Source organism: Cydia pomonella, chromosome 26 (assembly GCF_033807575.1).
Source record: "Cydia pomonella isolate Wapato2018A chromosome 26, ilCydPomo1, whole genome shotgun sequence".
Lineage (NCBI taxonomy): Eukaryota > Metazoa > Arthropoda > Insecta > Lepidoptera > Tortricidae > Cydia > Cydia pomonella.
In genome coordinates, this window is record NC_084728.1 from 5,787,698 (window position 1) to 5,806,499 (window position 18,802).

General features: G+C 37.7%; 1 protein-coding gene across 3 annotated transcripts in view; it reads right to left on the reverse strand.

Moving 5' to 3' along the window:
• LOC133532198 (transcription factor CP2-like protein 1) overlaps positions 1 to 18,802 on the reverse strand; it is a 68,598-nt gene that overhangs the window by 37,733 nt on the left and 12,063 nt on the right. Inside the window, exons 1-7 of one of the 3 annotated variants that reach the window (XM_061870749.1) lie at positions 15,126 to 16,533; positions 13,525 to 13,636; positions 12,398 to 12,515; positions 11,354 to 11,429; positions 10,380 to 10,475; positions 7,190 to 7,289; positions 769 to 849 (exon numbers count right to left, since the gene is read on the reverse strand). In XM_061870749.1, the coding sequence (XP_061726733.1) occupies positions 769 to 849; positions 7,190 to 7,289; positions 10,380 to 10,475; positions 11,354 to 11,429; positions 12,398 to 12,515; positions 13,525 to 13,636; positions 15,126 to 15,267 (725 nt within the window). In that variant the 5' untranslated portion in view covers positions 15,268 to 16,533. Of the gene's footprint in view, positions 1 to 768; positions 850 to 7,189; positions 7,290 to 10,379; positions 10,476 to 11,353; positions 11,430 to 12,397; positions 12,516 to 13,524; positions 13,637 to 15,125; positions 16,534 to 18,802 lie in introns of those variants that run through there. The other 2 variants (XM_061870747.1, XM_061870748.1) reach the window with 2 other exon arrangements.

Genomic DNA, 18,802 nt, shown 5'->3' on the forward strand with positions numbered 1-18,802 from the left:
TTTCATGAATTCATGATACAAAAGTATAGTACTTGAAACTGTGTGTGGTGCGCAGTAAAGAGTATGTACGAACAGCAATACTCTTGGCTGGTCATTTAGATTACGATATGTGACCGTTAACAGTGTGAATGGTACTATAAATCAAATTTGGTTGGCCGGTCGATGTATTTAGCAGATGGCGTTAGCATAGCTTGCCCTGTCAATCCCTAGAATAGTGTCAAATTCTTGTTTTTTTTTTCTTAGAATTTTAAGTCCTGGATGAAGCCAATTCTTATAGAACAAAACTAGAGACAGGGGAAAGCTATGATGGCGCGAACCTTTAACAGTTGCCAACCGCATAGAGAAACCGCATGCAATGGTACCCGTTTTTACAGTTCCGTAGCCAAAGGATGACAATTGGAACCCATTTTTTGACACATGTTAAAAAAACAATAGATGGCATGTGTAGTTGTGCACCCATTTGATTGGAATTACCATAAGAATACCTTTCCTAAAACGCATTAAGCACAAAATATGTTTAGTTTGTACATAAGTTTATTTGTAAGCAATCCTTAAGCCTATGAGGCATGTAACTTGTTAGATATCAGTAAATTCAATGTAGGTACGTACCACTTAACTTAGACGGTTGATTTTGATACTAAGTTGTTATTGTCGTTCGAATGAGATTAAAGTGTAATATAAATGTATGTATTTAAACTAGATTTAACTCCCAATCTAAGTTAAGTGGTGTAGGCGCCATTCATTTATCATGTAATGTGGTTAATATACTTGGTTATGAACGTGTGGGGCCCGTCATAGCACCCGTCCCATTGGCTGCCGCGCCCGCAGCAATACTCTGTACCCAGCGCGCTGGAATACAAACACCGCTTTAACATCACTGGCTTAAGAGTTATATTTGAGTGACTTTAATGGTGTCAGATCTATTTCACCAGGCTGGCTTTGATCATACAGAAATAAGCAAGCATAGAGTGCTCACTCCATACATCAGTTTTGTTACAAAAATGTTTATTATTTTTGTAGTCGATATCTAGCGTCGAGTAGTGGATTTATTACCGCTACTTGACACTAGATGTCAACGGTGTCGCGACTGATGAAAAGGGTATTGCTCAATAATTTACAATTAATATTACAAGCAGACATCTTTTAGGTAAGCATGTTCCATCCTAGACTACATCGGCACTCTCCATCAGGTGAGATTGTGGTCAAATGCTTACCTTTTCGGAACAAAAAAAAAAAAAAAGAAGGAGTTATCCAATATGGTGGTCCAATATCAAGTGGGAGATGAAAGCCCAGAACCTAACCCCTACAACCCAGGATAGAGCGTCCTGGCGCCGCCGTACAAGGAGATCCGACACCAGATAAAACTGGGACTAAGGGAAGGAAGAAGAGAATATTACAAGCAGAAGGAGTTGAAAATAGAATTCCGGTTAATCCGGTTATAATATTAGCTGAAGATTGTTGAGCATTAGACTTTTCGTTCGTCGCGACATCTATTGTCAAGTAGCAGTACTGATAAATTCGCTACTCGACGCTAGATGTCAACTACGAAAATAATAAGCGTTTTGGTAACAAAACTGGTGTATGGAGTGAGCACTCCATGCTTACTTATTTCTCTATGCTTTGATAACAAGCTGATTTGATTGCAAAAAAGCACCAGTGCTCATTTTACACAAGTATTTATTTTAACTTCCATATTCTTTTTTCAATGACAGTATTTGATGAGTTCCGGAGAAAAACTATTACTTACACTGTTTTGTAATTCTTTAAAGTTCTCTTATAGTACAAAAACAGCTTTTTCATGAAATAGGCTAATTTAATTTCAATTCAATTCAATTCAATTCAAATATACTTTATTCATGTAGGCCTAGCAACAAGCACTTATGAATAGTAAGACAGTATTACATATAATTATCTTAATCTAATTATCAGAGCAATTTATTGATGTTGTAAATATTATTCCATATATAATACTAATGAATATAATTCATAGATCAAATTTAATACTAAAACTTTCACAAAATACAGTCATACAAAAAAAATGTATAAAAAATACTTGTCTAGATTGTTTCTAGAATAAATTCTAAATGTCAAACAAATATAATAAAAACAACAAAGGAAATACATGCATTGGAATATCCATTTCATCATCATTATTCAAATATAATAAATAATTAATCATTTCGAATCACAATTAATCCCACGTTGTTTTATCATTCATGTAGTCTTGTGTGGTATAATAAGCTTTAGAAATAAGTTTACGCTTTACATGATTCTTAAATTTATTAATTGGTAACTCAGTAATATGGTTTGGAAGTTTATTATAAAATCTCACACAATTACCCATGAATGATTTTTTAATTTTATGGAGCCGAGTGAAGGGCACGGCGAGCTTATGTTTATTTCTAGTATTAATATTATGAATGTCACAATTTTTCTTAAAATCGGCAATATTTTTATGCACATACAGAATATTCTCATAAATGTATTGACAGTGCACTGTCATGATGTCAATTTCCTTAAATTTATCTCTCAGTGAGTCTCTATGGTTCATTTTATATATTGCTCGAATAGCCCTCTTCTGCAGAACAAAAATGGTATTTATCTCTGAAGCACCACCCCACAGTAAAATACCATATGACATAATGCTATGGAAGTAACTAAAATATACTAATCGAGCTGTTTTGACATCAGTTAACTGACGGATTTTGCTTACTGCAAAAGCTGCAGAACTCAGTCTATTCGAAAGAGTAGCAATATGGGGACCCCACTGGAGTTTAGAATCTAAAGTTATACCAAGAAAAACTGTACTATCAACTAGTTCCAATTCCTCATCCTTCACAATGACACTTGTTTGTACATGCCTTACATTACTAGTGACAAACTTAATACATTTAGTCTTATTCTCATTTAACAATAAATTATTAACATTGAACCAATTTACTACTTTAGAAATAGCATCGTTTACATCATTGTAAGCTTGTTGCTGTCGTTTGACTTTGAAAATAAGTGAAGTGTCGTCTGCAAACAATACTATATCATGGTGGGTCTTTACAAGGAATGGCAAGTCATTTATGTAGATAAGGAACAGGAAAGGTCCCAATATTGACCCCTGTGGTACACCCATAGAGACCAATGACCCCGGTGATCGCTGTCCATTCACATCGACCCTTTGTATTCTACCATTTAAGTAGGACTTAAGTAAATCCAGTGCCGCTCCTCTAACTCCATAATAGTGTAGTTTCCTGATTAATGTTTCATGACAAACGCAGTCGAAGGCCTTAGACAAATCACAGAAGATACCTATAGCATCTCGTGACTCCTCCCAGGCATCGAAGATATGCTTAATTAGCTCAACACCAGCATCAGTTGTCGAGCGACCCCGTGTAAAACCAAACTGCTTATTATGCATTAAATTATTCACGTTAAAATGTCGTACTAATTGAGAAAGAATTAATTTTTCAAAAATCTTACTGAACGTTGGTAGCACAGATATCGGTCTAAAGTTAGTGGGGTCAGAGTTGCTACCCGATTTAAATAAAGGAGTTATTTTACTATGTTTCATTAAATCAGGAAACTCGCCGCAATCAACACTGTTGTTAAATATAATTACTAAGTCAGGCGCTATAATTTCTACTAAGGATTTGACAGCATGGACAGAGACTCCCCAGAGGTCATTCGTTTTTTTGACATTAACCGAATTAAACGCCTTTACTACATCGGAGGTACAAACACGTTCAAAATGAAAATCTCCGCAACACTCTGGAGCGTTTTTTTTCCCCAACTTCATTAATTCAAAAGTATGTACAGTCCGCTGCAGAGATAGTTGAACCGCCGCTGCCAACGAATTTCATGCAGGTCAATTACCTCTGCAGCCTAGTACAATGACAAGCAGGCGATGCACATTTACAGTCCACGCAGCTTCTTTTGCGCTACCTTTTAGCCTAAAGGACCATGCGTCAAAATGAACCCAAAACCAACAAACATGAGTGTTGGGCTATTTAGTAAGTACTTAAATCTACTTAATTCTATGGGCACCAAGCGGAGTTCCATTGCAGAACTGAGATATTTATATTTTAGTCAAAATGTCATCACCCTTATTACCCAGGCAATAGAGTCCTTCGCTGGACGAGCGCGGCGAATGGTTTGCCGCTCTCGCAGCGGTTCGCAAACATCTACCCTGCAGCAATTGCTTTACTTACTTGGACTCTATTGCGTAGGTAATTAGGGTGATGACATTTTGACTAAAATACAAATATCTCAGTTCTGCAATGGCATTCCGCTTAGTGCCCATACAATTAAATTAAGTAGATTTAAAGCCCTATTTAACGACTTAACTCTCAGCTGTGTTAGTTTTGGGGCCAAGCTCCATACGCGCCAATAATGCAATAAACACGATCCCCCTTATTCATAAACGTGTACTAAAGTTACGATGCCGCTGATCATCGTTTGTCCCTTTCCATCATACCAATACGTCGGAAAGGGACAAACGATGATCAGTGGCATCGTAACTTTAGTACACGTTTATGAATAAGGGGGCAAGTGTTTGTTAACCTGTTGCTACCGGTGGGAACCTATAATTGGGTCTTCGTTATTTACATATATAACTATTCTGCAATTGATAGCTGTTGGTTCTCCGAATAAATTAGCAATCTTGTTTGCTGCTGCCTGGTGAAATAGAACCCAGGCGCCTATTGCATAATAAAATGCAAGCTAAACTATTAGCAAAGATAATTTCAAATAGAGGTGGATTGTCAAAGAAAACTTTGTAGCTACAGTAAATGTACTGCCATCTTTTGACACATGATTTAAACTAAATAATTTTATAAAATAAATAATTTTGTTTTTTTTTTTTACTTTTAGAGCGCCATTTGATTTTGATCCTTATTCTTTCACTCATGTGTTAAATAACAAAAACGTGGCGCCATCTTACCGGGCATCGGCTACAGGTTGTGGCGCCACCGCTTGAACCGATGCCGCTGTACCTTTGGCCTTTGATCTATTAGATGGCGCCACTTTTTGATATTTAACAAATTTAACACATATCAGTAAAAGAATAGGGACCAAAGTCAAATGGCGTTCTAAAAGTAAAAATCATGTGTCGAAAGATGGCAGTAAATTTACTGTGGCTACTAAGTTTTTTATTTTGACAATCCACCTATAATTTTAATTCTTTTTGCTATTAGTCATTTTACATACACAATCTTGTATTTTATTATGCAATAGGCCCCAGACCTTAAACTATATGGTTACATGATCCGATTTTAATAATTAATATTTTGCATGGCATGGAGTAAATAGGCAGGCGAGCATACAATTGATGGAATGTGAGCTTTATATGAGAAAGGTATTCCTTTAATATGTATGGTGTGGTGTATTGATGACCAAATTTTACCCGAAATCGATCTTGAAATCGCAAAAAAAAGTTAACCAAACAAAATTTTAATAGGAATGTCTAATTGGTCAAAACGTATATAAACCTAATATTATGACTTAACATTTTTTTTCCAATCATTATTTTTCGCCAGCAGGTCTTTTAAAACCATCTTGATTTACAGACAACGTGAATTTTGCAACCGACAATAAATGAAAACATTTATCTACTCCATACAGTAAAACTCCTGTGAGATTCCAACGTGTTAAAACATTTAAAACAAATCACTCACGTAATTAATACTACATAATACTACGTCGGTGGCAAACAAGCATACGGCCCGCCTGATGGTAAGCAGTATCCGTAGCCTATGTACGCCTGCAACTCCAGAGGAGTTACATGCGCGTTGCCGACCCTAACCCCCTCCCGCCCCTCGTTGAGCTCTGGCAACCTTACTCACCGGCAGGAACACAACACTATGAGTAGGGTCTAATGTTATTTGGCTGCGATTTTCTGTAAGGTGGAGGTACTTCCCCAGTTGGGCTCTGCTCTAGATCAGATTATTTGACTATGACATCTGCTGTGCTGTGCCCTACCACACAGAGCGAGATGACATTCACAACGCCCATACCTCTCTTGTGGACGTAGTTTAAGGACGTACCCGAATCCAAATTCAAAGTGACTTAAATCGCGTGAGTGACCCGCTTAAAAAATAAAAAATATGTTATTCATTTCTATACCTGACATTTGATAACATCGATTATGTGAAAATTGTTTGTAGTTTTATGATGATTCAAGCTAATGTAGACTCAGACCAAGCTAAGTTGGCAGCGATTTTGATAGCCCAGACGGTGCGAGTGTTATTTTAAACGTCAAACTTCTATGAAATTAGTCTGGGCTATCAAAATCGCTGCAAACTTAGCTTGGTCTGACTCTAGAAGATGCTTGATTTGATTTTAGAAATGGTGTACGTAAGAAGCCATATTGGGACGCAAAGTATTTCGTTTGAAATAAATGAATAAGGCACTTCGACAGAACCCCACACGTTTAAATCAAGCCATACTTACGAAACTACTGAGGATACAATCAAGCGTGAGTATTATTGTAAAACAGCTACAAAATCAAATATGCTAGCAGAAATATGAAGAAAAAATCTTGCAGTCAGATATCTGCCATGCTAAAAATAGAAGGGATTTGAATAACAGCAGGTAAGCTTAGCTCGAGTGCGCCGCGACTCCTGAGATAGACTACCCGTCCCTTTCTGAATACAGTTATAAAAAATCGGTCCGTACAAACTTTCAAATATATCGTGTAACTATAAATACACACAAAAGACTTGACAAGAAGAATACTAAGCATAATTGTGTACAGCGCCATCTATCGGCAAATTGTCTAACTAATTTGCACGATGTAATGCACGTATGTTGGTTTTTCGAGGATAATTTTGTGTAATAATGTCCTATAATATTTATTTATTTAATTCTATATTATCTGAAACGATTTCAAAACTTGTTCTTTTATATGAAAAAAGGTGTCTTTCGTGTAATCTCACAGAATCTTCAGATCGATAGCTTAAGTGGTTCACGAGATATTTAGCGATGTGACAGACGGACAGACGAACGGACAGAGTCGCACCATAAGGGTTCCTTTTGTACCTTTATGGTACGGAACCCTAAAAAGACGGATAGTAGTAGTATATCTCGCGTGCGAGATATTGTCGCCGTGCAAACGCGGCGAGCAGAATAAGCAGAAAGGCATTCAATGTATGTCCCTGCCCTGACAGCGGTAGTGTGGAGACTAACGTATAGTTCAAGTTACCTGGTGTCGTCCTTGAAGCTGGGCTCCGCGCGCGCGTGTGCCGGCGACTGCAGGAACCCGTCCAGGGAACTCACGGGCGAACACATCAGCAGGCCGCCGTCTGCAACAAGCAATCAAGTCTCTAATCAACTGAATTTACCATACTTGAACACGGATAGTCAAAATGATTTTCACCTCACCAATGCGGGGAAAATACTAACTATGAAATACCAAAAAAAAAAAAAAATTGCCATTCAAAATCATCATTTACAAGTCAATTATACCAGCTAACATAAGGAAATAACTCAAAATTTACATCAGATTATTTTGCCTCGTATGTGGATAAAATGCAATTTTCTCTATACTTTTTGAACAGTCCAGAGGGCCTTTACCAGTTGGTGTGGTGAAAAATTATTAACTTCAAATGTCTGAACGTGCCGATAAGGTTAATATAACCCGCCCCGAATAACGTTAAAACTCTAACAAAACTAGCAAATTCACGAGTTGGAATTCATATAAACGAAAAATTCAAAGCGATAGTATGTTCATTAAAGAAGAGTTATCTTGTGTGAAATCTGTGAATTGAATATGCGTACATCTACTTCTCGCTAGATGTCACTACAATAGTAGATTGGACAATAAGGGCATAAAGCGATTTTCGCTGCACTCGGACTAATGAAATGAAAGCATTTGTTTCGGACAAAAACATCCATATTACGTTAGTAATGCCTTACGGCTAAGTGTGTTAGTAGAAAGTATAATTACAATTTGGAATGGCATGCAGAGACATCCAGTGAATAAGGATAGGGCTGTCCATCCTCTCAGCAATCACCTTCAGGAGAGTGTTGGTACTGCCCCGAACACGCTCGCTCAGGGACGCCCCCCGCTTCCGCATCACGGCTTGGAAACCGTTAGTTCTCCGCGCGGCGAACATCCCCGACGCGCTGCAGCGCCAGGGCAGCCCCAACAACCCCCTGAAGGCGTTATTGTACTGGACGCGCAGAGCACTGTAGGCTTTTTTAGTGTAGTCACTCCACAGGTTGCACGTGTATAGGGTTTGACAATACGTTTTAAACAAGGTAATTTTCACCTCCTTAGAACAGCGTGCAAACTAATAAATTGCCTCGGATAAAAATAGACATCTATGCCTGAGTTATACACTCTGCTTTTCACTTCAATTGCGAGAAAATTATACAAAAATATCAAATATTTTAGGTTATTTTGCCGTATTTTTTCAAGACTAAAGAAAATCCTACACGCGGCGCGGTCGGTGACGCGCGGACGGGGATAGTTTGTATGGCAGATTATGAGCTTTATAGCTATGTTAATTAGGGTCGTAATAGATAATTTTACTTTATGCTCTAAAACATAATAAGAAATTTTATTTATTTATTTATTATTATTACGATATATTTACACAGCATTACAGTTCGCACCAAAGCGCTGGCAAATGTATACATGCAAAATAGTACATAATTATTGAACTACAATTAAGTCATGCAAATATTATAAATTAAAAATATGGTAAGTGGTTTAAAATATGCAATTATACAATTTCATGTCAAACAATACAATAAACAATAGAAAACAAATCATTCATCCATCATCTCACAGTATTTCAAACATTCACGACATACATTTACCCATCTGCTAGCAAACACATCGCAGTCAGGGGCTGATGAAAAGAACGCGTTAATTGTCCTGAGGGCTCGAAGAATTGGAGAGTTTCTGCACGAAACTGTACGCGCAAGAGGAACGGCTAAAAGACTAGAGCACCGCGGCCTGAGCTGGTTCTTTGGCACGAACGGTACCGAAAGTCTTACAAGTCTTGACACCAAGTCGGGACAGTCACTTTTTCCCCTCAATATGCTACACATATGTGTCAAAAACTTGTAATTACGCCTTACTTCCAGAGAGTTGAAGCCAAGTGATCCAAGCAAGAACTTAGTAGTGTATAGATAGGGATAGTACCCATGCAGTTTTTTATAGAGGCACCTTAAAAATGCTTTTTGTACTCTCTCCAGAAGCAGTGCATAAGTACTCTCATGAGGGTTCCAAACGACTGCCGCAGACTCGAGTTTGCTACGAACCAGTGATGTATACAGGAGCCTAATTACGCTTGGATTTCGGAAGTCACGTGAACTCCTGATAACAAATCCGAGCCTTTTAAAGCACTCAGCAGCTAACTTTTTTATATGGTCATGAAAAGTCAGGTGATCATCAAAGATAACTCCTAAGTCCTTGACTGTTACGACTCGAGAGATACTCTTGGACCCAAGTTTGTAGTCAGCATGTGTCGGATTTTTTGCTCGACTAAATGTCATGACAGAACACTTGGATACATTGAAGTACAGCTTATTAGTTGTACTCCACTGACGAACAGAATCGATGTCGTCCTGTAACTTCTTACAGTCGGTCATATTTTTTATTTCAAGTATTAGTTTCAGGTCGTCCGCGTAGAGTAGACACTTGGCATGCTCGACTGTTTCCTCAAGATCGTTGATCATAATGCCAAATAACAGTGGACCTAAGATCGACCCCTGGCTAACACCCGAACGCGTTGGATATTCCTTAGACACGAAACTTCCGTGTTTGACAAATTGCTTCCTATCACATAAGTAACTTGCAAAGAACTTAAGGAGTGTAGGCGAGAAACCAATACGGCATAATTTGTGTAGCAGAACGTCGTTGTCAACGCGATCGAACGCCGCAAATTTATGTCGCTTACACGCGACTTTACCAATTTTACGAGCACGAAAATTAAAACTTCCTTTGGTCGTATGCTCGCACCACCACTTACTTTTTATATCAAGAGCGGGTGGTGAATGGTAACCGCTCATTGGCATCATACCGCCCTGGGTAGGTAGTAGGGTAGTAGGGTAGGCTGGCATTGCATGCTTTCAGACTTATTAGCTGTGGAAGTTTTGAATACAGCGCCATCTATTGAGTAATGTTTGAATCTTTATATTTGAACTAGATGTCGCCACTTAATATTATTTTCAAGAATGTCAAATGCAGGTGGGGAATAGTATTATGGGCATCTTACCCCATTATCTGTATATTAATATTTGAATTAAGGGTCGCCACTTTTATTGTCAAGTAAAGATGGCGAACGGTATTGCATGCTCTCATGCCTATTAGTTGTGAGCGTATTGATCATAGCGCCATCTATTGAATAAGGTTTATTTAAACCTTCATATTTAACACTTACTTTTGTTGTCGAGTGCGGGGGGTGAATGGTAACCGCTCATTGGCATCATATTGCCCTGCAGGGTGGGTTGGCATTGCATACTTTCAGGGCTGTTGGCTGTAAACATATACATGTTATATACATTATAGCAAGGATATACATATTACTCCGTATAAGACAAATAAAGTCTAAAAACTGGGCAAGTGCGAGTCGGACTCGCGCACGAAGGGTTCCGTACCATTATTTATAAAAAAACTGCAATAAAATTATGCTTGTTGTATGGGAGCCCCCCTTAAATATTTATTTTATTCTGTTTTTAGTATTTGTTGTTATAGCGGCAACAGAAATACATCATCTGTAAAAAGTTCAACTGTCTAGCTATCATGGTTCATGAGATACAGCCTGGTGACAGACGGACGGACGGACATCGAAGTCTCAGTAATAGGGTCCCGTTTGACCCTTTGGGTACGGAACCCTAAAAACGAGTCTCGAAATATCAAAAAAAATGTATGACGAATAGATGGCGATATACCTTTGGCCGACATTCGAGTAGATGGCGATACCTTTTGATATTAAATATATATCAGTGAAAGAACATGGGTCGAATATCCATGCCATTCTAAGAGTTTTAGTATAGTATAGAATGTATAGAAGAATATTATTGTGTCTGTCACGGCACGTGTCTGGTAGTCACTTAAAGTCTGTAAATATAAACGGACCTTAACTTAAGAGACTAACTAAATTACGAGTTAGGTACTCGCTTAGAACGTAGCAAAAGCAATAAATAAATACATTTACGATATCGCACCTGAAATAACATACGGACATATGACATAAATAAGACATTAAGTAAATGGGCTTTTAATGAGACATATTAGGCCGCGGACTGGACGCACGTGGCGCGGCGGGCCGCCGCTGTCGTCCGAAACAGACAATACCGCCGCGCGCCGCGTGCGTCCAGTCCGCGGCCTTATGAAACAAGTAGTTGTAGTTACCGTGCGGGGCCATGAGCGCGGCGTGCGGCGGGGACTGCTGCTCCTCCTCCGCGCCGTCCACCACCATGTCGCTCATCTGCAACGAGGTTAGCCTAGTTACTACAATACATCATCAGACATTCAGATCAGTGTTTTGACATTTAGAATATTAGATTTAAGCACTCTAAATGCGTACCGTTGCATGCTTTTTTATATTTAGGTACTTTTTATAATAATTTTGCATGCCAGTTTCTGGTGGAATGTGTGTGACTACTATATATTTTTAAAACATCTTTTGTACCACATTTTAAAGCGAAATAAAGATATTCGTATTTGTAGAACCTCAATTATCCGGACCATCAATTATCCGAACGCTGTCTTAGTTTATCCGTACACTCAACTACCCGAATGTTATTCGAAAGTTGCTCGCCGCCACTGCGCATAGGAGTATCTAGCGTATTAAAACCAATGATATTAATTCCAGTTTTGTTATAGGCGTTCCAAAATTAAAACGCTTACCTTGTACATGTACAAGTTGCCTTTACTCGCGCCTAGGTAAGAGAGAAATTGCACTTGCTAACGAGCTCCCGCACACCGAAAGAGAAATAGACAAGCTTATGTTTAACAACGAGTAGGACAAAGATAAATGGAATGCGAAAATTAATAAAAAATAACAGATTTCACAGGTATTTATTTAAATATGGAAGTAATTTTTGTGCTCATTATGTATGAGTAAAACCTATCTATAAACCTATAGTATATCATTATCATTAGTATCATTGGCTATCATTAGTGTCATTGAGTGTAGTATCATTGGTTGAAACGCGTCTTGTTTCATCGAATATGTTTATTTCGCTTACGTTTAAATACTAGTTCCACCATGAATAATAAAATGTACAATAGAGATACCTCACAGAATGATCCTCCTCGTGGGAAAATCGTGGCTAGATCTATTGATACTGTGAACGCGCCTAATAATAAACCTAAATTAACAAGGGTCCAGTTAATACATCGCTGCATTTCACATACACTTTATAACAGTAAACATTAATCTTGCTTGTTTACCTGTCTGTCCGGCAGGCGGCGCGGCCAGGCGCGGCGCGGCGGCGACAGCACGGCGCCGGTGGGGGAGGGCGCTTCTTGCTTGAACACCGCCAGTGAGGGAAGCGACAGCAGCGCCTCACTTTTGAAACAAAATAGTTATTTACGATACAAGTGCACAAAATAGGAAATAGGAACTCGTGTCGATTTAAAACACTCCCTTCGATCGTGTTTTAATTTATGACCACTCGTTGCGAATCACCTATTCGCACGTATATCGTAGAACGTTTTACTATAAATATGGCTCTTTAAAGTTTCGACATATGCACGGAAAGTGCTCATTCCCGCACGCGTGCCGGAAAGTAGCACCATATCACCACTTTTGGTAGAATATCAAAAAGTGGCGCCATCTAACAGATCAAAGGCCAAAGGTATACGCATATAGGTACGCTCGAAACGATGCCGCCACAACCTTTAGCCGATGCCCGGTAAGATGGCGCCACTTTTTAATATTTAACAAATTTAACACATATTAGTGAAAGAATAAGGATCAAAGTCAAATGGCGTTCTAAAAGTTTCAAATTTGTGTCGAAAGAAGGCAGCACATTTACTGTGGCTACAAATTTTTCTTTGACAATCCACGTCTATTTAAAATAACTCTTTGGTTAGCGATTTAACCGGGTAACCCAGGGTTAGTGGGATGGTGCAAGTGGCGCTAAGTGAATGATGCTTGCTTCACTCTCGAACAAATCTTTCCTTGGCTTAACTTACCCTGAAGGCCTAAAGTCGGCCTCAACGCTTTGGCCTTCATACGCCTGTGAGAATTAAATGCATGGTGCTCGGATCTGCTTGGAGCGTTTTTTCGCGTAGCGACATCTATCGTAAGACAACTACACTTCATGACAGCACTAACGGCCCAAATCATATTGAGAAGCCATCGGTAACTATTCGTTCTTCTATTTTAACATTCCAAAAAGCACATATTTTTATACCCATTGCAATAAGTATTGCAAGGTATTTATTCTAAAAATGTACCTATTTGTAGTTGGTCGGGTTTCTCCGATAAAATAGTAGGTTTCTGTGTAAACAGCAAGTTACTACTGAGATTTACTATTATAGTAAAGAAAAGTAGAATGTACCCGAATACTTACTTCATAGACAATTCTCCGGGTAAATCCAAGTCGAGGTCGTTGACCTGCCAGCCTGGTGAGAGGTGCGAGGAGGACGAACTGGTCCCACTCCCACCCATGTCGCCGACAGCCGCTGGAAGTTAATAAATCCTATTATAATGGAGTATGATTGAGTTTGCCAGCACATATAATTATATTGATGTCAGATGTAGGATGGCGTGCACTGTATGTAGTTCTGAAAGTTTCACTAGATGGCGTTACCGTTAATTGGCCTCTAGGTTGGATTTCAGATAACAAGATTGATGTTTCTTTGCGGTTATTTATTTAGGTAAATAATTGTTCTAAAATTTTATCATTACTTCTACTTTTTTTTCTGTGAAGAAATACCGAAAAATGAAGTTGCTGAAATAGTTCTATGACATCAGGGTCTTCCGAAACAAAGGGAGGTGTGTAATCCCCAATTTGGAGGAAGATGGTTGCGAATCTGAGCTATAAAAAGCCTTGTTTCTACTTAAATGAGTGTACTTTGTCTTCAGTAAACTAAGTACAGACGCCAGCAGGTATATCGGAGGAGCATTAACTTTAAAGTCTTGATAATAGAGGCTTTGTCCATATATTTTTGAATGCGTTGTCCGCTCCCATGTATCTGATAGCGACTGTAATCGGGTTTCCAGACGAATCAGAAACTCGTGTTCAAACAACCAATCAGAGCTGAACGAAGATTTTTAAACCAGTAAGAACTAGTGCAAGCATTACAAGATGTCTGCCCATTATCAGTCAACTTTGACCCCAATTCGATCCGGGAGTACTGAACTAGTTATAACTACTTACATGTCTATATTCAAACGTATATATTTGATAAATTAACAACAAGTTGATAAAAGAAAGTGGACTTTACGGAAATGATTTTAGAGTTCATTTCAATTTAAAGATGAAGATGTTTGTTGAAATATATCAAGTTTGCAATACTTTAATTGGGAAACAAGTGTCTGATATTTATCTAGTGTAAAAATAAGACGTTTGCAGTAAACAAAGACGTCAAAGAATAATGATAATCTCTATTTCGGCACAACATACACTAGACACAATGCACATGTGTGCTACATACGCACGAACTCCTAGGAATTGCAGGGGAACTGGACTTTTCTTAGCCATTGTTAAATATAACTTACAATTTATGGATATCTGGTGTTTTTGCCACGTATGCAGAGTTACCCTTTATCTTTTTTAATATTAGCGCCAAAAGTAGCACCGCTGTATTTTATGGTTCTAGTTCCCAGATTTAACAACAGATGGCGCTACTATATTTTGGTTAATAGTTGGTAAAACTAAATTTTATTGCAAGTAATTGTATAACTAAAAAAAAGTTAGGGTTCGGTTGTAAGAACGTTTGTCTTACTAGATGTCGGAGCTTAACGTCCTAGACTGTCTGTCACTATTTTTTTTAGTAGTGTTCACCTATATATTGTACAAAATCTGTCATTTTAAATGGGAAAGTAGCAGTCCCTATAAAAGCAGTGTTCCTATAGATACAAATATTACACCAAATAAACATTACCATAAACAATTAATCTAATGCAAGGTCCGTCTATAAACCGTTTTTTCTAAAAAGTTAGACTTACTATAGGTATTGTAAGCGACGCTGGCGAACGCATGTGCCCCGAACTCCGCGAGTCGGCGCCCCTCGCGCGCCTCCCGCGCCGCGAACTGGAGTACGGCAGCCGCCGAGACGCGCTCGGACGTTGCCGCCGTATCCTCCACCATATTGAAGAACTCCGTGATTACCGCTGTTATTTCCACTGGTTCACTTCGCTTTTCAGCTAACAATAACGATTTATGGGCAATTGCCCTTTCACACGTAAACAGAACTTTCAACTTTCGGTAGAAGTGCCAAAAGTTAGCGATAGCGCGATCACTTTAGTTTGTAGTTCTCCGTATTATCAACAGATGGCGAGGCTATGATTTTAATGATTGTGTTGTTTTTTTAACTTATGTACCACTTTAATATTCCGTTGATCTTTCAAATCTCTTCAGTAGTTGGTGTTATCTTTTGAGTTGTCCGGAGTAAGTGATGTAAATCACTGCCAAGTTCTCAATAAATGGAGATACTTCTTCAGTGGTTTGATGGGATTACTAAAAGATGTTGCTCCCTTTTTATGAATAAGTCTAATTCTAAGACCTCTCATGGACATTGACGATAGATGCTGGTAGATATCGTTTGAATTTCCTTAGCGAGTGGTGTAGACTTATAAGCAACTAGTTGAATTGTAGTGCTGTTACTTTTTAGTTCTCAGTTTTAATGTCAGATGGCGCGGACATTAAATGGAGTATTCTTAGTATACAAAGAGATGGTGCTTATTTATGAGTTGCGAGAATGCTATATGACCTGTTGCCCGAATGTTCTGGTAGATGATGATTGGGCAACTGTGGATCTCTTGGTGTTGGCTGATGGTTCGGGTCTCTTCTGAAGATGATTTTGCCACCACATGGAGAACTGTATTTTCGTACCAGTACAGTTAACAAACTCTTATATCATCGTCCGGGCGAAATAAAACGTTGTTTAACTGTATTCACGATTATACTAAACCTCAATAGCTTTCATTAGACGGCGTTAACATTTCTTTTTCATAGTCGTGATTTCAGTTAGTTCCTCAATGTATTTTCCTGGTTGTATTGTATAATTAGATTGTACTGTGAATTCACTTCTATAACTCGGCGTCAAATAAAGATCAGTTCAATTTATTAATTCTTCTTCTTCGCAGCAGATGACGTGGTTTTAAGTACAGGAACGCAAATATAGATGGCGCTAATGTTTATTTTATGTTGACTAGATAACTTTCAGTCTTATAATACGTCTCAACCTTTTTTTTCGGTAGATGGCGTTAATTTTATAGTATAAAGTCACTGTCAAATAAACTGCATAACAGTCAATAAAAAATGTTTCGTTTTGCTCAAAGTAATTTTCAATTTTGTTGCACAGCACACTGCTACCATTTTCTTCATCCGAGTATGTAGTTAATTACTATTACACAACTAATATATAACTTGTTAAATTAAAAATAAATTAAAATATAAGCGTGGTAACGTGTTTAACGATATAAATAATTAAGGTATCAAATGACATTTGGGGAGTGTCTTTTCAAAACGGCTTATTTCCACATTTTTAAAACTTAAATCTGCGGTTTTCGTTTGCTAAATGCTATGGTATTGCATACATTTCTTTATCTATATTAATAATGATTTTATTTAAATTACTATACCATTTCAGTATTAAGCACTTTTGATGCGAACTTTAGGAACTAAGCCGTTTTGTTGTGGTCACTTGTGGCCTTGTGAGATATAACTTTTTTTTATATGTACATTGCAGCAATATTTTTTTTAATGGATTTTTTTTAAGAAATTAAAATTAATTACTAAAAATAATGCTTTGGTCACATAATAAATAATAGTATAATCATACTATTTGACGACCGGTCTGGCTTAGTGGGTAGTGAACCTGTCTATGAAGCCGATGGTCCTGGGTTCGAATCCCGGTAAGGGCATTTTTTTGTGTGATGAGCACAGATATTTGCTCCTGAGTCATGGGTGTTTTCTATGTATTTAAGTATTTGTATATTATATAAATCGTTGTCTGAGTACCCACAACAAAAGTCTTTTTGAGCTTACTGTGGGGCTTAGTCAAGTTGTGTAAAAACGTCCTATAAAATATTTATACAAAAAAAAAAATACTATGGTGGTGTTTAAATTCAGGTATAATAAAATGTATGTATGTATGTCACTTTATTGCACATACACAGGTTAACATAAAACAGACAAAACAAACAAAAAAATTATGTACAAAGGCGAAAATCCCTAAAAGGGATCTCTTTCAGCTAACCTTTGAGAAAATGCGAAAGGATCAAACTAACAGGTGAAAGACAAATCAATATCAACGGTAGCAATATGAGAATTTTGGATACACATAAAAGTAGCATGAGAGCAATCAATAATAAAAATTTATTTTTTCAATAATAATAATAAAAATATTATATATGAAATATAGTACAGTCATTATATCCAAAAAACCGACCCTACCCGTGAGTAATCAGTTCTTGGATTTTTTTTTCGTAGGTCCCTCGGGGGGGTCACTGGGAGTGTAAATTCAAAAAGTAGACCGAATCAGGCTCCCTACGAAAAAAAAATCCAAGAACTGATTATTTACGGGTAGCGTCGGTTTTTTGGATATAATGACTGTACTAGTAGGGTGCAATACAAAGTGCAATTTTTGATGATTTAATTGGTTAGAAATAAACATTAAATAAACATGTTTACAATTTATTGCTACGTAGGTAGTGAGTCAGAAGATAATCAAAGTGCAATAACAATATTGGTCAAGGAACTCTGTGTATGTAAAAAGATTAAATAAGGTAAGGTGGGGTAGGACCATCACCGGGTTTATAGATAATTTGTGCCAAAAATTTAATTTTTGGTACAAGCTTTTATCGCTGACTGTACTTTTCTTTCCACAGTCTTCTAATGCTCATCGAGAGTTCGAACGAGACAACGCTATCCCCATGTTATAGCGACATCTCGCTCGCACGTCGACGTGCGAATCGTCGAAATGCAGATTGAGATTGACTTCAGAGAATAACATCCGCAAATTGGATCTGTCCGTCTGTCTGTATTCACTATTCAGCCTAATGTGGATCAAGGCCAAAGTTGTGCTGAATGTATAGTTGTGTGAAGAAATATACTGAGTTGATTCTATCATGTAGTCTTAGGGTCTGTTTCACAATGTCCAAGAAAGGTCCTGAATAAGCTACTTGCCACTTATTTAATGAATAAAGTCATCGTTGGCATACTTTCCTTCAATATTTGATTCGGGCTTCATTTTAGTTTTGTACAAATATTTACCCCCGACCCGTAGACACATTAATTTCATTTTTATCACACTTGCTCGAAAAAGATCTTATTTCATGCAGGTGTGCTGAAGAACAAAGGCCTATTTTGTTCCCACGGGAGTTATGGATTGTGAAAAAAACGCTATAACTCCCTAGGGAGTTATATCTTTTTTTATTTTATTATGCCACTTATTCATACAAACCAAGTAGCATAAATGAGTTTTACTTGTAAAATACTGACGTTTATAATTTAATATTTTTGTATGTCTTAAATTATTTAATTTGATTAATTTAACAGCCGTTTAAAATATTTGTACATAATTTTCAATCGTGGCTGAATGCCGAATAGGTCTGTGCCCTCGATGTCTCACCTGCCAAGAAATTACAAAATGGCGGACGAATGTTTGATATGTCACCGT